General features: G+C 41.3%; 1 protein-coding gene across 5 annotated transcripts in view; it reads right to left on the minus strand.

Moving 5' to 3' along the window:
• Positions 1–23,025, minus strand: part of nhsl1b (NHS-like 1b) — a 285,255-nt gene that overhangs the window by 128,652 nt on the left and 133,578 nt on the right. Inside the window, exon 1 of one of the 5 annotated variants that reach the window (XM_061885716.1) lies at positions 10,626–10,745. The exons of the other annotated variants lie outside the window; for them this stretch is intronic. Within the exon in view, the coding sequence (XP_061741700.1) occupies positions 10,626–10,641 (16 nt within the window). The 5' untranslated portion in view covers positions 10,642–10,745. Of the gene's footprint in view, positions 1–10,625; positions 10,746–23,025 lie in introns of those variants that run through there. 5 annotated transcript variants of the gene reach the window in all.

The following is a 23,025-nucleotide window of genomic DNA, read 5'->3' on the forward strand; positions in this document are numbered from 1 at the left end:
TCTGCTGCCTTTAGCAACACAAACACAGCCGGTGTTTCCTTGTTTACATTCCTGAAAGATGACGTGACGCTTTAATATGGAACAGAGCGGTCAAGCGGACATGGTTCCCTACCACATGTCGACCGGCAGGTTTCAGTGAGAACATTGTGGTAATAAGTCGGCTTTTACAGTAGTTATGAGCGGAGAGCTTGGGTCATTCCTCCTGCACCTGTCAAAGAGGCAGCTGCGGACTCTCTTGCCTCCTTCGACCTGCCGCCCCCGAACGTGGGATGCTTCCACCGTGGAGAAGGGGGGAAGAAAAAAAAATCTCAGCCCGGCCCCAACGGCTGCCTTCGCTTCGCCTTGACGAGAAACGTGGCTTCCCTCAGAGACACTGGCGGTCACCACACCCGTGGCCACACCCCTCTGACTTTCAGGTACGACCATATAATCTCACTAAAACACTAGTAACACAATAAGCACATAAGGGATTTTCCAGGATTATCCTAGTAAATGTGTCTAATAACATCTGGATCGCTCCCACTGCCCTGTCTATTTTTTTCCTTCTGGTCCTTCACTCTCCCTTTCCTCATCCACAAATCTTTCATCCTCGCCCAAATTAATGGGGAACTCATCGCTTTCTCGGTCCGAATCGCTCTCGCTGCTGGTGGCCATGATTGTAAACAATGTTCAGATGTGAGGAGCTCCACAACCCGCACATCATCCGCTACTTCCGGGAAAAGGCAAGGCTTTTTTATTAGCGATCAAAAGTTGCAAACTTTATCGTGGATGTTCTCTACTAAATCCTTTCAGCAAAAATATGGCAATATCGCGAAATGATCAAGTATGACACATAGAATGGACCTGCTATCCCCGTTTAAATAAGAACATCTCATTTCAGTAGGCCTTTAAAGATCTAAAAAAAAAATTATTTGGGACTGTCCGGCGGGCCAGATTGACAAGCTTAAAGTTCCACATGTGGCCCCCGGGCCTTATTTTGCCCAGACCTGGTTTTAGACATATAGGCAAATATGCAGGTCATTGCCTCCTGATCCCTAACTAACCTTTCCTGAAAGAGTGTTTGGAAAATATATAGGCACGCACACACATTCTTGGAATTCAATGCACACACACACACACAAACACACACACACAGACACATACACACACACACACACACACACACAAACACACACACACACACTGCAATACTTAAAAAAGATCATGTTTCTGCATGACTTTCAAGCTCCAAGTGGACACATTTAGCTACTGTAAAGTAGAAAATAGATTTAAAAAGAAGATCCAGCGCATGCCACTGGTACCTGGCACCAGAGATAGCAATGTAGACCACCATAATGTGACCCCGCCAGGCATCGAAATATAAGTTGAAAGCTACTTTTGCGCTTCCGGTGTGTATGTGGAATAGGCCTACCCGGAGATATTCCACCTTAAAAGGTATATGGTGAGAGTGTCACCCTGAAATGGGTAGGTTGTGAGTTCAAACCCCGGCTGAGTCACACCAAAGACCAGGGGTCGGCAAACTAAAATGTTGAAAGAGCCATATTGGACCAAAAATACAAAAACAAATCTGTCTGGAGCCGCAAAAAAAATTTTAAAAGCCCTATTACATACAGATAGTGTGTCATGAGATATACATTGAATTATGAGGAGTTAAAGGAAACTAAATGAGCTCAAATATAGCAACAAATGAGGCATAGTAATGCAATATGTACATGCAGCTAGCCTAGATAGCATGTTAGCATCGATTAGCTTGCAGTCATACAATGACCAAATATGCCCGATAAGCATTTTTACACAAGTCAATAACATCAACAAAACTCACCTTTGTGCATTCATGTACAACATTAAAAGCTTGGTTGATAAAATGAGACAGAAAAAGAAGTGGCATAAAACACGTCTTAGAAAGTCGGAGAAAGTTATGCATGTAAACAAACCGCTGTGAGTTCAAAGACCGCCAAAATTAGTAGGACAAAACGGCGCTCGCCAAATACTTGAATCAGTGAAGCATGTTTAATACAAACTGTGTGTTTTATAACATTGAGGGAGGTTTGTGTCATGTTTGTCCTCCTTCATAAACCATATTAAAACCCCAAATATATTTTTCCCCTCATTTTTTTCCACTTTTCATACATTTTTGAAAAAGCTCCAGGGAGCCACAAGGATACATGGATGATACAGCAGAAGGATTGGGAGAATGTCATGTGGTCAGATGAAACCAAAATAGAACTTTTTGGTATAAACTCAACTCGTCGTGTTTGGAAGAAGAAGAATACTGAGTTGCATCCCAAGAACACCATACCTACTGTGAAGCATGGGGGTGGAAACATCATGCTTTGGGGCTGTTTTTCTGCCAAGGGGACAGGACGATTGATCCGTGTTAAGGAAAGAATGAATGGGGCCATGTATCGTGAGATTTTGAGCCAAAACCTCCTTCCATCAGTGAGAGCTTTGAATGGTTGACCAAATACTTATTTTCCACCATAATTTACAAATAAATTCTTTAAAATTCCTCGATTTTTTTTTCACGTTCTGTCTCTCACAGTTGAAATGTACCTATGATGAAAATTACAGACCTCTGTCATCATTTTAAGTGGGAGAACTTGCACAATCGCTGGCTGACAATACTTTTTTGCCCCACTGTAAATACACAGCAGCAATTCAAGGAAATACGGTATACGAAATAAGACCCCTGGTCCTTAGCTTTCTGGAAATGTGGCTCCCCAGAACTATGCAGTTGAATACCCTTGATTTAGAACCATGTTTCAATCATTTCAGATTTTTTTACTAGTCTGCTAACATCCCTGACAACAAGCATAAAACTACTCGCCACGATCGTGTTTGTGAGTCGGATTCTCGACTTATCTTGTTTTTCATTTCTGGGCTTACACGGGCGTTCTCAGATGAAAACATGACTGGTATAACATCCAGAACGCCAGATCCAGAGCAGGTCTGGACTACCAGAAAGGAGCTTACGCTGCTGGCTGTGGGAAGAGTTGGGGGGGTTAACAGTCAATCTGCGTCTTTGGCAACCACAAGAACCGACTCTCTTGGTCGGATCATGGGCGGGCGATGTCGTGTGCAGAATCTGGGTCGGTTTGCCGTACTTGTTGGACACGGTCAGGTTAGGGATGATCGTTTGAAGAAACCCTGCCTTAAATTATAGCAGGGGTGTCGAACACAAGGCCACCGTGCAGTTATGGCCGTATTTTTCAGACTAAAAGTCAACGTTTTTTTCATAGTTTGGAGCGACTTACGTGTGAAATTATTAACACATTACCGTAAAATATCAAATAATATCATTTATCTCATTCGCGGTAGAGACGAAGAAAATGTCAGCAAAAAGAATTGTGTTAGATGTAAATATAAACAGAATACAATGATTTGCAAATCCTTTTCAACCCATATTCAGTTGAATATGCTACAAAGACAACATTTTTGATGTTTAAACTGAAAAACATTTTTTTTTATGCAAATAATCATTAACTTTAGAATTTGATGCCAGCAACACGTGACAAAGAAGTTGGGAAAGGTGGCAATAAATACTGATAAAGTTGAGGAATGCTCATCAAACACTTCCACAGGTGTGCACGCTAATTGGGAACAGGTGGGTGCCATGATTGGGTATAAAAACAGCGTCCCAAAAAATGCACCCCTTTGTCCACAGCTGCGTGAGCAAATGGTCAAACAGTATAAGAACAACGTTTCTCAAAGTGCAATTGCAAGAATTCTAAGGATTTCAACATCTACGCTCCATAATGTCATCAAAAGAAATCACTCCACGTAAGCGGCTGTATCAAAAACCGACATCAATCTCTAAAGGATACCACCACATGGGCTCAGGAACACTTCAGTAAACCACTGTCAATAAATACAGTTCGTCGCTACATCTGTAAGTGCAAGTTAAAGCTCTACTATGCAAAGCGAAAGCCATTTATCAACAACATCCAGAAACGCCGCCGGCTTCTCAGGGCCCGAGATCATCTAAGAGGGACTGATGCAAAGTGGAAAAGTGTTCTGTGGTCTGACGAGTCCGCATTTCAAATTGTTTTTGGAAATATTCGACATCGTGTCATCCGAACCAGAAGGGAAGTGAACGATCCAGACTGTTATCGACACAAAGTTCAGGAGCCAGCATCTGTGATGGTATGGGGGTGCATTAGTGCCCAAGGCATGGGTAACTTACACATCTGTGAAGGCACCGTTAATGCTGAAAGGTACATACAGGTTTTGGAACAACATATGCTGCCATCTAAGCGCCGTCTTTTTCATGGACGCCCCTGCTTATTTCAGCAAGACAATGCCAAGCCACATTCAGCACGTGTTACAACAGCGTGTCTTTGTAAAAAAAGAGTGCGGGTACTTTCTTGGCCCGCCTGCAGTCCAGACCTGTCTCCCATCGAAAATGTGTGGCGCATTATGAAGCGTAAAATACGACAGCAGAGACTCCGGACTGTTGAAGGACTGAAGCTCTACATAAAACAAGAATGGGAAAGATTTCCACTTTCAAGGCGTCAACAATTAGTTTCCTCAGTTCCCAAATGTTTATTGAGTGTTGTTAAAAGAAAACGTGATGTAACACAGTGGTGAACATGCCCTTTCCCAACTACTTTGGCACGTGTTGCAGCCATGAAATTCTAAGTTAATTATTATTTGCAAAAAAAAATAAAGTTTATGAGTTTGAACATCAAATATCTTGTCTTTGTAGTGCATTCAACTGAATATGGGTTGAAAAGGATTTGCAAATCATTGTATTCTGTTTATATTTACATGTTACACACAAAAACAAAACGCAGTGGTATCTGTTTGTAGTCATATTGTCCACACCGAGTGTGTGACGTGTCACTTGCTATGGAAACTCCCACTGTCAGCATGTATTACTGCACACAGCTGGGCTTTATACCCCAAACAGTCCGACCGTTTTATCACTTCTGGCGGCAAGAGAAAGGACCATCATTACGCAAGGATGACATCTTCCAGACGACTTCTTAGAAGGTTTCTCCACAAAGTAGGGCAAATATTAAAGCCTCCCTGCGAGGTGACCACCATAATGATCTCACATGCATTCTTCAGAGGTGATGAAGAGGCTCCGTGGAGCCAACAGCAACGCAATAGAAGGCGTCATGTTGCCTGAGTACAGTGGAAGTCACTCTTTTTTAACTAGTGGGCCGTGAAAATACAGCCTGGTGTGCGGTGGGAGATTATGTAAGTTCAGCTAAATGGGTCAAATATTTTTTGGGCACGCCAGTAATAATAATTCGCAATTAAAGCTGCAAGCAGCGATGGACGGGACCGACTTTGGCTGCAGCCCCCGCGACGCAAGCCCTAAAAAACGATAGCTAGCCGGCAGACATCTTAACAAATACTTCACACGAGGGCGAAGCACAACTAATGAACAATTGATAATACAATAGAGATATATGCGAAAATGTTGCATTTAAGGGGTTTTTGCCAACTTCCTGTTGATTTTTGCTGAAGGATGTCGATTATTAAAATGTAGGTCTAAGTGAGACCTACATAGAGGTCTTTGTTTCATGTCTCTCCGACATTCCTATCGGAAGTTACAAGCAGTTTTGTCTGTGTTTTCTTCCTAAGAGCAGTTTTGTCTGTGTTTTATTCCTAGGGGTCGCTAGAGCGCAATTTTAATTTTTTTTAATTTTTTTTATTAGAATGCAATTTTTGTGTCCAGTTTGGTGAGTTTCGAAGCATTTTAAGGGGGTCAAAATTACAGTTCAAAAAGGCAAAAATGACATCTTTTTAGGAAACTTTCCGGAGGGGTTCTTTGAAGGCGCGTAAAATAAAAACCGGAGCAGGTATTAAAACTCTTTTGATAACTTTTAATCAGAAGGGTTCAACCTCTCTCCTGTGCGAGTTTGAAGCCGACAGGACAAACGCGCTCAGAGGAGATAATGTCGTTGAGAGTTTGCACAGGGCGGGTAGATAATTACTTTGTAGATGTCGGGAACACGTCGTGTGAGACTACGGCGGGAGGCAGTGTGCAGGTGAAAAAAGGTAAAAATGGGGGGGTGAAAAATCCCATTAAGATTAAAAACCTTGTTTTCAAGGGAGTCCTGGCCAAGAAGCAGCAGAGTTACACGTACGATCTCAATCACATTACACATTAAAATGACAGGATGGACATCAAATAAAACCATACTTTCCCGAAAATCTCCCAAGGCAACCATTCTCCCGAATTCCTCACGATTTCCACCCGGACAACAATATCCAGGGCGTTGCCTTAAAGGCACTGCTTTTAACGTCCTCTGCAACTTGCCTTCACGTCCGCTTTTTCTACATACAAACAGCATGTCGGCCCAATCACATAATATCTACGGATTTTTACACACACACAAGTGAATGCATGCATACTTGGTCAACAGCCATACAGGTCACACTGAGGGTGGCCGTACAAACAACTTGAACACTGTTACAAATATGCGCCACACTGTGAACCCACACTAAACAAGAATGACTAACACATTTTGGGAGAACATCCGCACCGTAACACAACATAAACACGACAGAACAAATACCCGGAACCCCTTGCAGCACTAACTCCTCCGGGACGCTACAATATACAACTTCAAACACGCCCACCTCAACCTCCTTATGCTCTCTCAAGGAGAGCATGTCCCAAATTCCAAGCTGCTGTTTTGAGGCATGTTAAAAAAAAAAAAATGCACTTTGTGACTTCAATAATAAATATGGCAGTGCCATGTTGGCATTTTTTTCCATTACTTGAGTTGATTTATTTTGTAAAACCTTGTTACATTGTTTAATCCATCCAGCGGGGCATCACAACAAAATTAAGCATAATAATGTGTTCATTCCATGACTGTATATATCGGTATCGGTTGATATCGGAATCGGTAATTAAAAGTTGGACTATATCGGATATCGGCAAAAAAAGCCATTATCGGACTCTCTAGTCTTAACCTCTAATTTCCCATTTGTCGGTAAAAAAGCGAAAAATAATATTGGAGGTCGAATTCGGAGGTCTCAAGGTTGGCAAGTATGAGTAGAACAGTCACAGATAACTGAGGCTCCTTTAAATGTTCTCTGTTTATATTTAAAAGCATTTAAGGACAACAATTAAGTCAGCTTCCCATCTCTTTGTAACATGTTCCAAGCACCAGGAGCTGCACAGACAGAAGCTTTTTTCCCAAGATCAGTGCGAGCCAGGGAAAGTAAGATGTCGGGAGGCAGTGTGCAGGTAAAAAAGGTAAAACATGGGAAACAATCCCATTAAGATTAAAAACCTCTTTTTTAAGGGAGTCCTGGCTAAAAGGCAGCAGAGTTACATGTACAATCTCATTCACATTACACATTAAAATGAGGAGATGGACATCAAGTAAAAGTTACTGATAATTGAGGCTCCTTCAAATGCTCAGTTTATGTTTAAAAGCATTTAAGGACAACAATTCAGTCAGCTTCCAATCTCTTTGTAGCATGTTCCAAGCACCAGGAGCTGCACAGACAGAAGATTTTTTCCCCGAGCTCGCACTGAGTAAGATGTCTCGTGAGACGACGATGGCTTGTCGTGACCACAACACGCGGACGACAGCGGGAGGCAGGGTGCAGGTAAAAAAAAAAAAAAGGTATCTAATGTTTAAACCAAAATCAAACAAAAGGTGAGTGCCGCTAAGAAAAGTAATTGAAGCGTAGGCAAGGCTATGCAGAACGAGACTAAAACTGAACTGGCTACAAAGTCAACAAAACACAAAATGCTGGACGACAGCAAAGACTTACTGTGGAGCAAAGACGGCGTCCACAATGTACATCTGAACATGACATGACAATCAACAATGTCCCCACAAAGAAGGATAAAAAAACAACGGAAATATTCTTGACTGCTAAAACAAAGTAGATGTGGGAAATATCGATCAAAGGAAGACATGAAACTGCTACAGGAAAATACCAAAAAAATAGGAGCGCAAGACAGGAAGTAAAACACTAAACACAGGAAAAGTGCAAAAAAGTCCAAATAAGGCAGGGTGTGATGTGACAGGTGGTGACAGTACACCTACTTTGAGACAAGAGCTATAGTGATGCATGCTTGCTTATGCTTTAAAGTCCTACTGAAATGAGATGTTCTTATTTAAACGGGGATAGCAGGTCCATTCTATGTGTCATACTTGATCATTTCACGATATTGCCATATTCCTGCTGAAAGGATTCAGTAGAGAACATCCACGATAAAGTTTGCAACTTTCGGTGCTAAGACAAAAGCCTTGCCTGTACTGGAAGTAGCAGATAATGACGTCACATGTTGATGGCTCCTCACATATTCACATTGTTTACAATGGGAGCCTCCAACAAAAAGTGCTATTCGGACTGAGAAAACGACAATTTCCCCATTAAATTGAGCGGGGATGAAAGATTTGTGTTTGAAGATATTGATAGCGAAGGACTAGAAAAAAAAAAAACGCGATTGCATTGGGACGGATTCTGGGAAATCCCTTATCTTTCTATTGTGTTGCTAGTGTTTTAGTGAGTTTAATAGTACCTGATAGTCGGAGGGGTGTGTCCACGGGTGTCTTGAAAGTCGACGGCAGCTATGGACGGGGCAAGCTCAGCTTTTCTCCGGTAAGAGGCGACTTTTTAACCACAATTTTATCACCGAAACCTGCTGGTTGACATTCCGTCGTGTTTGACCGTGCTCTGATCCATAGTAAAGTTTCACCTCCAGGAATTTTAAACAAGGAATCATCGTGTCTTTGTGTGGCTAAAGGCTAAAGCTTCCCAACTCCATCTTTCTACTTTGACTTCTCCATTATTAATTGAACAAATTGCAAAAGATTCAGCAACACAGATGTCCAAAATACTGTTTAATTATGCGGTTAAAGCAGACGACTCAAAACCGCTCTAAAACAACACCTCCAGGCAACTTCAACACTTTACTAATACCCTCCTCCATTCACATCCCATCTCCCCGGATTATAAACAACTCAAATGTACTTCTAATGTATATACTTGTTCTTATGCTATGTGAACTCACTATGTTCTCTGCTGGCTGTACATATCCTACTAAATAAGACCTACACTGTTTCAATGTCCACATTTCTCTGTTGATGCAATTGTTGATGACTGAAGTTCTGATATCAACCAAAGCTCCTCATCCCACCCCCCGGATTGTATATAATGTAAATAATTCAATGTATATACTATGATGATTAACTTGTGTGATGACTGTATTATGTTGATAGTATATATTTGTACCATGAATTGATTAACGTGGACCCCGACTTAAACAAGTTGAAAAACTTATTGGGGTGTTACCATTTAGTGGTCAATTGTACTGAATATGTACTGTACTGTGCAAACTACTAATCAATCAATCAATCAATCAATGTTTATTTATATAGCCCCAAATCACAAATGTCTCAAAGGACTGCACAAATCATTACGACTACAACATCCTCGGAAGAACCCACAAAAGGGCAAGGAAAACTCACACCCAATGGGCAGGGAGAATTCACATTCAGTGGGACGCCAGCGACAATGCTGACTATGAGAAACCTTGGAGAGGACCTCAGATGTGGGCAACCCCCCCCCTCTAGGGGACCGAAAGCAATGGATGTCGAGCGGGTCCAACATGATACTGTGAAAGTTCAATCCATAGTGGCTCCAAGACAGCAGCGAGAGTCCCGTCCACAGGAAACCATCTGAAGCGGATCAGCAGCGTAGAGATGTCCCCAACCGATACAGGCGAGCGGTCCATCCTGGGTCCCGACGAGCGGTCCATCCTGGGTCTCGACTCTGGACAGTCAGTACTTCATCCATGGTCATCGGACCGGACCCCCTCCACAAGGGAGGGGGGGACATAGGAGAAAGAAAAGAAGCGGCAGATCAACTGGTCTAAAAAGGAGGTCTATTTAAAGGCTAGAGTATACAAATGAGTTTTAAGATGAGACTTAAATAATAAAAGTATCAATCAATCAATCAATCAAAGTGTGTGTGTTGCGCATATATTTCCTAAAAACCCGTGACGCCTTGCGTACACGTCATCATTACACGACATTTTCAAGACAATACTCCCGGGAAATTTAAAATTGCAATTTAGTAAACTAAAAAGGCCGTATTGGCATGTGTTGCAATGTTAATATTTCATCATTGATATATAAACTATCAGACTGCGTGGTCGCTAGTAGTGGCTTTCAGTAGGCCTTTAAAGTCATATCCAACAATTGCGACGACGACTTTTTACTGGCAACTGAGTTTTGTTTTGTAATGATTTCTGCTGGTGAAAAAAAAAAGTGCCTTGCCTCAAAAAAAGGTTGCAAAACACTGCTTTAAGTGACAAAAAAAAGTTAGTAAAAGTTCATTTCAATACACTTCTTTGGAACGACTAACAGGCCGCAGCGCACATTCAGTATGAAACATCACAAGCAAGCACCAAGAAGAGGGAAACCAGTGGGAGGACTTGGCTCAGAGAGGAACAAAGTAAAAATGATTAAAAGGGAGACGGGAGGTATTAAAGAGAAAAAATCAGGAGGAAGGACCCTGCAGCTGTGTGACACACAAAACTTCCCACAAAGGAGGGATGGAGTTCAACTTTTCTTTGTCTCATGCAGTCCGAGACAAAAGTGCTAAAAGACACTCACGCCAAAAGCATCCCGGTCACTTACCTCTCAAACAGAACATGTCCGCTTTTATTTACTTCCACATCTATCCACCAGCAACCTTTCCTTCCTTCTTCCCGCTCGCTCGCACCCACACTGACACTTGGGCTGGCTTCTCCCCGCCGCCTCCTGCTCGCCATCGCCCCCCCCCCCCCCCCCCCTCCCACGCCCCCTCCTCCTCCTCCAGTCGCACACTCCAGCGGCAGCACGCCAACTTCTACACCGCAGGAAACCGCTTTGCAAGCCCACCCCCATCAACCCCGTTCCAAACCCCCCCCCACCTCTCATTTGCTTGCATCTATCCAGCCAAGCGTTTAAGCCGGCGTTTTTCAACCACTAGTGTGCCGTTTTAGATGATGTAATTTCTAGAGATGTCCGATAAATGCTTTAAAATGTAATATATCGGAAATTATCAGCATCGGTTTCAGAGCTATCGGTATCGGTTTCAAAAACTAAAATGTATGACCTTTTTTTAAAAAACGTTTTAAAGAGTTAGTGCTGCAAGGGGTTCTGGGTATTTGTTTTGTTGTGTTTATGTTGTGTTACGGTTTGGATGTTCTCCCGAAATGTGTTTGTCATTTTTCTTTGGGAGATTATGTCATTTCTATAAATGCTTTGAAATGTAGTATCAGAAATTATCAGTATCGGTTTCAAAGTTATTGGTATCTGTTTCAAAATGTAAAATGAATGACTGTGCCTCAAAACAGCAGCTCGGAATTTGGGACATGCTCTCCCTGAGAGAGCATGAGGAGGTTGAGGTGGGCGGGGTTGAGTTGTGTTAGTTCTGCAAGGGATTCTGGGTATTTGTTCTGTTGTGTTTATCTTGTTCTCCCGAAATGTGTGCCAACTCTTAATTACCGATTCCGATATCAACTGATACCGATATATACAGTTGTGGTTATTATGCCTCATTTTGTTGTGATTCCCCGCTGGATGCATTAAACAATGTAACAAGGTTTTCCAAAATAAATCAACTCAAGTTATGGAAAAAAAATGCCAACATGGCACTGCCATATTTATTATTGAAGTCACAAAGTGCATTATTTTTTTTAACATGCCTCAAAACGGCAGCTTGGAATTTGGGACATGCTCTCCCTGAGAGAGCATGAGGAGGTTGAGGTGGACGGGGTTGTATATTGTAGCGTCCCAGAAGAGTTAGTGCTGCAAGGGATCCTGGGTATTTGTTCTGTTGTGTTTATGTTGTGATACGGTGCGGATGTTCTCCCAAAATGTGTTTGTCATTCTTGCTTGGTGTGGGTTCACAGCGTGGTGCATATTTTTAACAGTGTTAAAAGTTGTTTATACGGCAACCTTCAGTGTGACCTGTATGGTTGTTGGCCAAGTAAGCCTTGCATTCACTTGTGTGTGTGAAAAGCCGTAGATATATTATGTGACTCGGCCGGCACGCAAAGGTGGTGCCTTTAAAGGTTTATTGGCGCTCTGTACTTCTCCCTACAACCGTGTGAACCCACACCAAACAAGAATGACAAACATATTTTGGGACAACATGCGCAGTAACACAATATAAACACAACAGAACAAATACCCAGAACCCCATGCAGCACTAACACCCCCCACCCCCAACTCAACTTCGCCCACCGCAACCTCCTCATGCTCTCTCAGGGAGAGCATGTCCCAAATTCCAAGCTGCTGTTTTGAGGCACTACGTCCGTGTACACAGCGGCGTTTTAAAAAGTAATTCATTTTAGTTTTTGAAACCATTACCGATATATTCCGATATTACATTTTGAAGCATTTATCGGACATCTCTAGAAATTACATCATCTTCCAAATAAGAATGACAAACACATTTCAGGAGAACATCCGCACTTTAACACAACAGAACAAATACCCATGACCCCTTTCAGCACTAACATCCCCCCCACCCAACTCCGCCCACCTCAACCTTCTAATGCTTTCTCAGGGAAAACATGTCCCAAATTCCAAGCTGCTGTTTTGAGGCACTACGTCCGTGTACACAGCGGCGTTTTAAAAAACTCATAAATTTTACTTTTTGAAACCGATACCGATCATTTCTGATATTACATTTTTAAGAATTTATCGGACATCTCTAGAAATTACATCATCTCCCAAACAAGAATGACAAAAACATTTCGGGAGAACATCCGCACCGTAACACAACATAAACACAACAGAACAAATATCCAGAAACCCTTGCAGCACTAACTCTTCTGGGATGTTACAATTAACAATAATAACTAAAGATTAGGTTGTTTTTTTTCCCAACAGAAACAATAACATGACCATTTTTTAAGAATGTTCATCTTGAATCCAGTTTTAAGCCCACAAACTGTTGCGGCACATGCGTAGTCTGCGTCTCCCTCCGCTGCGGGAACACCCAGAGGACCCGCTGACAGCGCACATGGACACGCCACCGCCCACGCAGCGACAAACCTGCACTCAGATATCAATCTGCTCACTGGGTTCTGATGAGGGCAAGATCAATAAAGGACCAGTGGACCCAAGGATCGGCGCGGGAACTTAGTTCTCATACGGTGAACCGACTTGACCCTTGTCTTCTCCCGTGTCCCCGCAGTACCCTCCATCACCTACAAAGTGAGCTGTGCGTTTCACTTTTCCCCGGATCTCCTTTGTCTTATTGCCTCCTTGGTTCCTTGACTCCTCGACTCGCTCCTGCCTTTCGACCCCGCTTCCGTCCCAGAACAATCCTGCCTGCCTCGCCCATGTCTGACCGCACCACGTCGCCAACACTTATGGTAAAACGCTCCAATTAAATACTTCACATAGTCTTACACCATACACACTCTTCAGTTTTTGACACACACCATTCTATAGTTTATTAGTCTTGTCTATTATTATTATTACATATATATTTACTATATATATATTAAATCTCTGTACACTACTGCCACCTGGTGTCCATTTTCCGTCACTCCCTTGCAAACCATAACACAAACGTGTGTTAAAAAATAGTCCCGCGTTAACGAAAGCTGCATCACAAAAAGGAAAATGATTGCTATTTTAAGGAATCTGGATAGTCAGCAGTCGACAATGAGGCAGGGGGCCGCTGGCTTGACGTCAACCTCGCTCCACCCTGATCAAATATAATCACTTTAATTCCCATAGTTAAACTCTTTGGAGCAACTACAAGCTTGGTGCAGCTCAAATTAGCTGCATTCCAACACCCCGACTCAGACCAACCATATAATAAATAAAGGTTTTGTTCCAAAGTTGTGAACTGGAAATAGGTATGCAATAATTAACCGTTTTTTATTATTAAAGATAATAAAAATGTCAAAATTATTCAACTACAGCGTGTGTTTCAGTCCTCCTTATTAAAAACGACACCAGCTGTGCACATACGCACCTATCTAAGCTATGTGAATTTAAAAATTGGCAACAGGATAAAGTAGTGAATTGTTCTAACGCCCCCCCCCCAAAAAAACTAAATACGAAAAGGATAAGCGGTAGAAAATGGATGGAAGTTTAAGTTTAAGTTAAGTTACTTCACGAAGAATTGATTTCAATATAAACACCAGTAGCTTAGCATTGAGTAAGTTCAGTGTAAACAAACAGCGACAAGTATTCCTGCCATTTAGTCACCATTTCATGTTACAGATGACTTCTTCCTGTCTGTGTTGAATAAACGATGGGAGACCGGGCTCCCAGTCTGTGGAACGCTCTCCCTGACCACCTGAGGGCACCACAGACTCTGGATGCTTTTAAAAAAGGCTTAAAAACCCTTCTTTTTAAAAAAGTCTTGTTATGGCTATATGCATACTACTTCTAGCTATTAGGCTGTTCTAGTTTTTTATTTTCTTTTATTTTTATTATCTTTGTGTTATTTTTTTTAATACACTGTAGCACTTTGAGGTTGTTTGCTCAATGTAAAGTTCTTTTTACAAATAAAATCTATTATTATTATTATTATATTGTAAATGAATATGGCAAGTGTAAAACATAAACATAACATTGTAGAATAACAGCACCATACCATGTTATTAACACAGGGTAAAAAATATATGAAAAAAATTAATAAATATGCATGGATGACAGGTAATGAAAAAAACTACAGATGTCCGATAAGGTTGTTTTTTTTTGCCGATATCCCGATATTGTTCAGCTCTTATAAGAAGAAGCATGGCATCCAACCACCGTAGCAAAAACTAGAAAAATGAGAAATATAGAAGAGAACATAGAAAAGGAGGGAATGATAGCGATCTTGCAACTAATTTTTAAATAAAAATCTCGAACAGAAAAAATAGACTGGAAAGAGTAATAGACAGGATTGGCTACTCTCTGTTCCTCATCAAAATAATGAGTTTTTACCAAGAGTTCTGGTCGTCCATTTTAAACACGTTTAATATTCACCATTGATCTGTTTTGGAACCAATTACTGGGAATAAATCACTCTTAACTAGAGATGTCCGATAATATCGGACTAACAATACAGTTTTATCGGCCGATACATGCTTTAAAATGTAATATTGGAAAACATCAGTATCGGTTTCAAAAAGTAAAATGTATGACTTTTTAAAACGCCGCTGTGTACACGGACGTAGGGAGAAGTACAGAGCGCCAATAAACCTTAAAGACACTGTCTTTGCGTGCCGGCCCAATCACATAATATCTACGGCTTTTCACACACACAAGTGAATGCAAGCCATACTTGGTCAACAGCCATACAGGTCACACTGAGGGTGGCTGTATAAACTATTTTAACACTGTTCCAAATATGCGCCACACTTCGAACCCACAGCAAACAAGAATGACAAACACATTTCGGGAGAACATCCATACCGTAACACAACATAAACACAACAGAACAAATACCCAGAACCTCTTGGAGCACTATTTTTTTTAATTGTATTTATTTCCTAGCAAGCTGGTCTCGCTTTGCTCGACATTTTTAATTCTAAGAGAGACAAAACTCAAATAGAATCTGAAAATCGAAGAAAATATTTTAAAGACTTGGTCTTCACTTGTTGAAATAACTTCATTTATTTTTTTACTTTAATACTTATAACTTTCAGAAAGACAATTTTAGAGACAAAATACAACCTTAAAAATTATTTTAGGATTTTTAAACACATATACATTTTTACCTTTTAAATTCCTTCCTCTTCTTTTCTGACAATTTAAATCAATTTTCAAGTATTTTTTTTTTATTGTAAAGAATAATAAATACATTTAAATTTAATTCTTCATTTTAGCTTCTGTTTTTTTGACGAAGAATATTTGTGAAATATTTTATTCAAATTTATTATGATTGAAATTAAAAAAATATATTCTGGCAAATCTAGAACATCTGTAAATCAAATTTAAATCTTATTTCAAAGTCTTTTGAATTTACTTAAAAAATTTTGTTCTGGAAAATCTAGAAGAAATAATGATTTGTCTTTGTTAGAAATAGAGCTTGGTCCAATTTGTTATATATTCTAACAAAGTGCAGATTGGATTTTAACCTATTTAAAACATGTCATCAAAATTCTAAAAATTAACCTTAATCAGGAAACATAACTAATGATGCTCCATAAATTCTTTTTTTAATTTGTTCAAAAAGATTCGAATTAGCTAATTTTTCTCTTCATTTTTTCGGTTGAATTTTGAATTTTAGAGAGTCGAAATTGAAGATAAACTATGTTTCAAAATTTAATTTTCATTTTTTCCTGTTTTCTGTCTTTTAAACCGTTCAATTAAGTGTTTTTTCATCATTTATTCTCTACAAAAAAACCTTTGGTAAAAGGGAAAAAAAATGTACGACGGAATGACAGACATAAATACTCATTATATATATATATATATATATATATATATATATATATATATATATATATATATATATATAGGGTAAATTGAGCAAACTGGGTAGTTCTGGCAATTTATTTAAGTGTGTATCAAACTGGTAGCCCTTCGCATTAATCAGTACCCAAGAAGTAGCTCTTGGTTTCAAAAAGGTTAGTGACCCCTGCGGTAGATTTTAAAAACTACCACAACGTAGGAAGAAGGCTGCAGCAGAAAAGGGTCCCCCAGTTGTCTGGACACTGACCCGATTCTGTCTGTGCACCAGTCTCCCCAAGTTAAACTAAGTCAGGCACAGGCGTCCTCCATAAAGGGATACACCCCTACCAGGAGGACCGTCATACTCGTTCGAGTGACCGCCAATGAAAACATTATCACAAAGTCTTCAGTCCCAAAAACAAGCGAATGGTGGACTATTGTTGCAAATGACCTCAGAGACGTCAACACATTTGAGTCTACTAGAGACCGGACAGCTGGAAACAAAATGATTGATTTGCAAATAGCATCGTGCATTAATGGATTTCACATGGAACTGAGAATAATGTTTGTAGCTTTCAGGAAATGTAGGTCATCTGTGGAACAAAACATCAACAGAACGTTTTGGGACACTCGAGAATTGTAATGTCAGAAGCAAAAAGGGAAGACGGTACGGAGAGCTGGAGAACAGCTTCTACTATTCGGGGAAAACTACCTGTCAAGTCTGTCAAGGTTCCTGATGTTTGTTTTAAATAATAAAAACAAAATATATCCAGTCAAGGTCAAAAGTTTACATACACAATAAAGCGTTTTTGGTTGCCACCACAAGCTTCTGCTTGAATTTTTGACCACTCCTCTTGACAAAATTGCTGCAGTTCAGCTCAAAGTGGTGGTTTTCTGACATGGACTTGTTACTTCAGCATTGTCCACACGTTTAAGTCAGGATTTTAGGAAGGCCATTCTAAAACCTTCATTCTAGCCTGATTCCTTTACCACTTTTGAGGTGTGTTTTAGGTCATTGTCCTGTTGGAACACCCAACTGCGCCCAAGTCCCAACCTCCGGGCTGATGATTTTAGCTTGTCCTGAAAAATTTGGTGGTAAGCCTCCTTTTTCATTGTCCCATTTAAAGCACAAGTTCTATTTGCAGCAAAACAGGCCCAGAGCATAAAACTACCACCACCATGCTTGACGGTAGGAATAGTGTTCCTGGGAGTAAAGGCCTCACATTTTCCCCTCCAAACATATTGCTGGGTATTGTGGCCAAACAACGCCATTTTTATTTCATGGGGGGGTCGCATTTTAATGTGGGATCGTTCCCCCAGTGCAAACATGGACACTCCGGACAAAAATGTAAAGGTAGGTAATGATTTTAATGAAACATGCACCGAAACAAAAGATAAGCGTGCCGAACGCACGGGAAGCCAAGGCAAACACTTTAACACTGAGTCGAGAACAAGAACATAGATGTGACAGTTGCCTACCGCAAACAATGGACCCAGGACGAGTGACCAAAAAAAGGCAGGCTTAAATAGTGTCTTATGATTAGATACAGGTGTGTCCCAAACAGAGGCAGGTGCGAATCATCTAACCAAGGTGACAAAACAAACAGGAACTAGAGAAGTCCAAAACTAACAAAACATAAATAAACTGATCATGATCCGGACCACGGATCATGACAACATGGACAAAGATAAAACCTTCTGGAGGAAAGTTTTGTGGTCAGATGAAACAAAAATGGAACTGTTTGGCAACAATACCCAGCAATATGTTTGGAGGAGAAAAGGTAAGATCTTTAATCCGAGGAACACCATACCTACCATCAAGCATGGTGGTTGTAGTATTATAGTTCCATTTTTTGTTTCATTTGACATCACATGGACAAAGATAAGACCTTCTGGAGGAAAGTTCTGTGGTCAGATGAAACAAAAATGGAACTGTTTGGAGGAGGAAAGGTAAGGCCTTTAATCCCAGGAACACCACACCTACCATCAAGCATGGTGGTGGTAGTATTACAGCTCCATTTTTTGTTTCATTTGACATTACATGGACAAAGATAAGACCTTCTGGAGGAAAGTTCTGTGGTCAGATGAAACAAAAAATTGAGCTGTTTGGCTACAATACCCAGCAAAATGTTTGGAGGAGAAAGGGTAAGGCCTTTAATCCTGGGAACACCACATCAACCGTGAAGCATGGTGGTGGTAGTATTATAGTTCCATTTTTTGTTTTATCTGACATCACATGGACACAGATAAGACTTTCTGGATGAAAGTTCTGTGGTCAGATGAAACAAAAAATGGACAAGGGGTGAGGCCTTTAATCCAAGGAACACCACACCTACCGTCAAGCATGGTGGTGGTAGTATTATGACTGTCACTGTCATTATGACACCACTGACTGTACGCTCTGATGTCATTAGGATGCCGATTGCTGGGATGTTCATATATTCCCATTTAGATGAAAAATGTCTCATAATCCTCACAAAGAAACGGGGTAGGGACAAAGTCCAAACATCCTTTCGTGTCTTTCTCGCCATTCTCGGGGCCTAAACGGCTGTCAAAGTGTACCGACGTGTCAGGTTTCTTCCTCACACTTCTCATGTCCAGGTAAAAGGTATGTGTGGAGAGGCGGAGCTGACTGTCCGACGGAGCGGCAAGGCACGCTGTAGATGGCGGGAAGGAGGCGGAGGATGCGAGCGAGCGGCAAGGCGGGGCGTGCCGAGAGCAACGCCACAATCGAGTTAGGGTTCGTGGATCGCGCACCTACAAACAAGTAATAAATCTCCTCTGTCTGTATAAAAGGGCAGCAGCGGAGGAGGGTGAGGCTGAAGGAGGTGGAGAGTCCGCAGCAGTGGCTGGAGAGCAGAAGCAACAGGAAGCAAGACACGAGAGACGGAGACGCGGCCGACTAAAGCGCGGACCGGAGAGCGAGAGACGAGGAGCGGCGACGGTGCAAAAGACATCTTTTATTGCAAAATAAACGAGACTCAAACCTGCTGATCGAGATTGTCCTTCCTGGGTGGTCCATTGAACCCGAACGACGGCTTAAGACGTTCACAGTATGATTTATTATCTACAATAAACTTACACGGACCAGGGAAGCAAGAAACCAGCAGACCACTCGATGATGTAAGCACAGGGACACACGGTATTGATCACGGTGCTGCTATTATAGGAATATTACATCCTCCGTTTTCTTTGTCCCGTTTACTCTCTGTAAAGAACCAGTTCCATTGGCAGCAAAACAGGCCCAGCGCATAATACTACCACCACCATGCTTGACGGTAGGTGTGGTGTTCCTGGGATTAAAGGCCTCGCCTTTTCTCCTCCAAACATATTGCTGGGTATTGTTGCCAAAAAGCTCCATTTTTGTTTCATATGACCACAGAACTTTGCTCCAGAAGGTCTTATCTTCCATGTGGTATATTTACAACTGTATATGTCAAAGTCAGTTTGTGACGAACCCCAAGATGCAGAGATGGAGGCAGGCATGGAGTGAGAGAACATGATTTAATAAAAAATTATAGAACTAGAACAAACAAAAGGCTACTAACACAAAGCGTGCACGAGGCGGATAATAAACTAAGGGAGCTAGCATGGGAGCTAGAAAATAAAAGGAGCTTAACATGGAAGTTAGCAAAAACAAAAAGGGTCTAGCGTGGAAACTAGCGGGTAGCGAGCAGGAAAACAGAAGTCGCAACGTGTAGTACAAAAAAAACTGGAAGCAGGGAACAAAAAAAAAACGGATATAGATTACCGCTACGCTGCAAATACAAGACACGGCACGACACGACAGGCGCAACAGGAGTGACATCGACAAGACAATAATCCAGCTCTGAGTGGAGGACAAAAGCAGATACAAATAGGAGCGGGCTGATTGACACCAGGTGTGGCCAGGTGCCAATCAGCCGCAGCTGAGAGGAAACAGCACTTAGGGAGACATACAGAAAGCTGAACCAAAATAAAAGTGCTGACAGGAACTAAGGACAGGAAATACTAAACACACACAGAGGAAAAACTAAAACACAAATAAATTATACATTTTATATATATATATATATATATATATATATATATATATATATATATATATATATATATATATATATATATATATTTTTTTTTTTTTTTTTAAATATCCCTGAAGTTAATAGTTTTCTTTCACACATGTGATGCTACTCCTACTGTATTTGTAAAAGACAAAGCATATGTGTGAGTCATGGACACACAAATCCCACTTCTATTGCTTGCAGGCCGCGACACGTTTGCAGAGACCAGATGTCGCCAGTTATGGGCTGAGCGTGAAAAAAAAAAAATAGCTTCTCTGGAAATAATCAACGTATCGAACACGCAAGCTGCTAACAGACGAGATCATAAAATCTTCCTCCACCGGTCGGTTTACTTTAATTGGACACTTTAGACCCAAAAGTGGCTCTTATTAACCTCCGCTATAAAACCACGAGCTCGGAAGAAATATTTCTGAGGTCAGCTTTAACGACTGTTCCTTCTCAGGCGAGGGCTGTGAGAGAGCATAAGACGTGGGATTGATTTTCAATCCTAATCAAATTCGCTCAGAAAAAAAATCTCAAAGTATTGCAGTATGACTTCAAAGGCAGTTTCTACATTATTTTGTGGGCTTATTAGGGACCGAGGACCCTATTGTATTTCAATCTATCAATCAATCGTTTACTTATATAGCCCTAAATCACTAGTGTCTCAAAGGGCTGCACAAACCACTACAACATCCTCGGTAGGCCCACATAAGTGCAAGGAAAACTCACACCCAGTGGGACGTCGGTGACAATGATGACTATGAGAACCTTGGAGAGGAGGAAAGCAATGGATGTCGAGCGGGTCTAACATGATACTGTGAAAGTTCAATCCATAATGGATCCAACACAGTCGCAAGAGTCCAGTCCAAAGCGGATCCAAAACAGCAGCAGTATTTCTAAGGTTTTATTATTTTAGTTTAGAGGTTTGTAAACTGTTTTAAATTATGCAAGTGGGTAATAATCATGATTAGTCAGATTTTTTTTTTTTAATTTCATTTGACAGCACTAACATAATTAATATTTTCACAGTTTGATTGACAACCTGGAGTATTTAAAAGCCTACTGAAAGCCACTACTAGCGACCACGCAGTCTGATAGTTTATGATGAAATATTAACATTGCAACACATGACAATACGGCCGCTTTAGTTTACTAAATTGCAATTTTAAATTTCCCGCAAATTATCCTGTTGAAAACGTATGATGACGCGTGCGCGTGACGTCACGGATTGTAGCGGACATTTTGTTCCAGCCCGATCCCAGCCACAAGTCGTCTGCTTTAATCGCATAATTACACAGTATTGTGGACTCTGTGTTGCTGAATCTTTTACAATTTGTTCAATTAATAATAGAGACATCAAAGAAGAAAGATGTAGGTGCGAAGCGGCTTTAACAGCGGGTGCCTTTAGCAACACAAACACAGCCGGTGTTTCCTTGTTTACATTCCCGAAGGTGAAGCTTTACTATGGAACAGAGCAGTCAAACAAACATGGTTCCCTACCACATGTCAACCGGCAGGTTTCGGTGAGAAATTTCTGGTAATAAGTCGGCTCTTACCGTCGACATGAGCGGAGCTTGCATCGTTCCTCGTGCACCTGTCAAAGAGGCAGCTATGGACTCTCTTGCCTCCTCCGACCGGCCGCCCCCGGACGTTGGTTGCTTCCACCGTGGAGGAGGGGGAAAAAAAGCTAAGCCCGGCCTGACAGGCTGCCTTCGCTTTGTCGAGAAACGTGGCATCCCTCAGAGACACTGGCGGTCACCACATCCCTCCGACTTTCAGGTACGGCTATATAATCTCACTAAAACACTAGCAACACAATAAGCAGATAAAGGATTTTCCAAAATGATCCTAGTTAATGTGTCTAATAACATCTGAATCGCTCCCACTGCCCTCTAGTCTTTTTTTTTTCTAGTCCTTCACGGGCGATATAGCTTGGTTGGTAGAGTGGCCGTGCCAGCAACTTGAGGGTTGCAGGTTCAATTCCTGCTTCCGCCATCCTAGTCACTGCCGTTGTGTCCTTGGGCAAGACACTTTACCCACGTGCTCCTAGTGCCACCCACACTGGTTTAAATGTAACTTAGATATTGGGTGTCACTATGTAAAGCGCTTTGAGTCACTTGAGGAAAGCGCTATATAAATATAATTCACTTCACAATTCACTTCACTCTCACTATCCTCATCCACAAATCTTTTATCCTCGCTCAAATTAATGGGGAAATTGTCGCCTTCTCGGTCCGAATCGCTCTCGCTGCTGATGGCCATGATTGTAAACAATGTTCAGATGTGAGGAGCTCCACAACCCGTGACATCATCACGCGCACATCGTCTGCTACTTCCGGTACAGGCAAGGCTTTTTTATTAGCGACCAAAAGTTGCAAACTTTATCGTGGATGTTCTCTACTAAAGCCTTTCAGCAAAAATATGGCAATATCGTGAAATGATCAAGTATGACACATAGAATGGACCTGCTATCCCCGTTTAAATAAGAACATCTCATTTCAGTAGGCCTTTAATATCCTGATACAAGCGAGACAATCCGAGAGACTTTTTAATTCAGTCGGGATGTCGGTAGAAAAGTGCAATTTTCCATAGAACTG

Source organism: Nerophis ophidion, linkage group LG24 (assembly GCF_033978795.1).
Source record: "Nerophis ophidion isolate RoL-2023_Sa linkage group LG24, RoL_Noph_v1.0, whole genome shotgun sequence".
Classification (NCBI taxonomy): domain Eukaryota; kingdom Metazoa; phylum Chordata; class Actinopteri; order Syngnathiformes; family Syngnathidae; genus Nerophis; species Nerophis ophidion.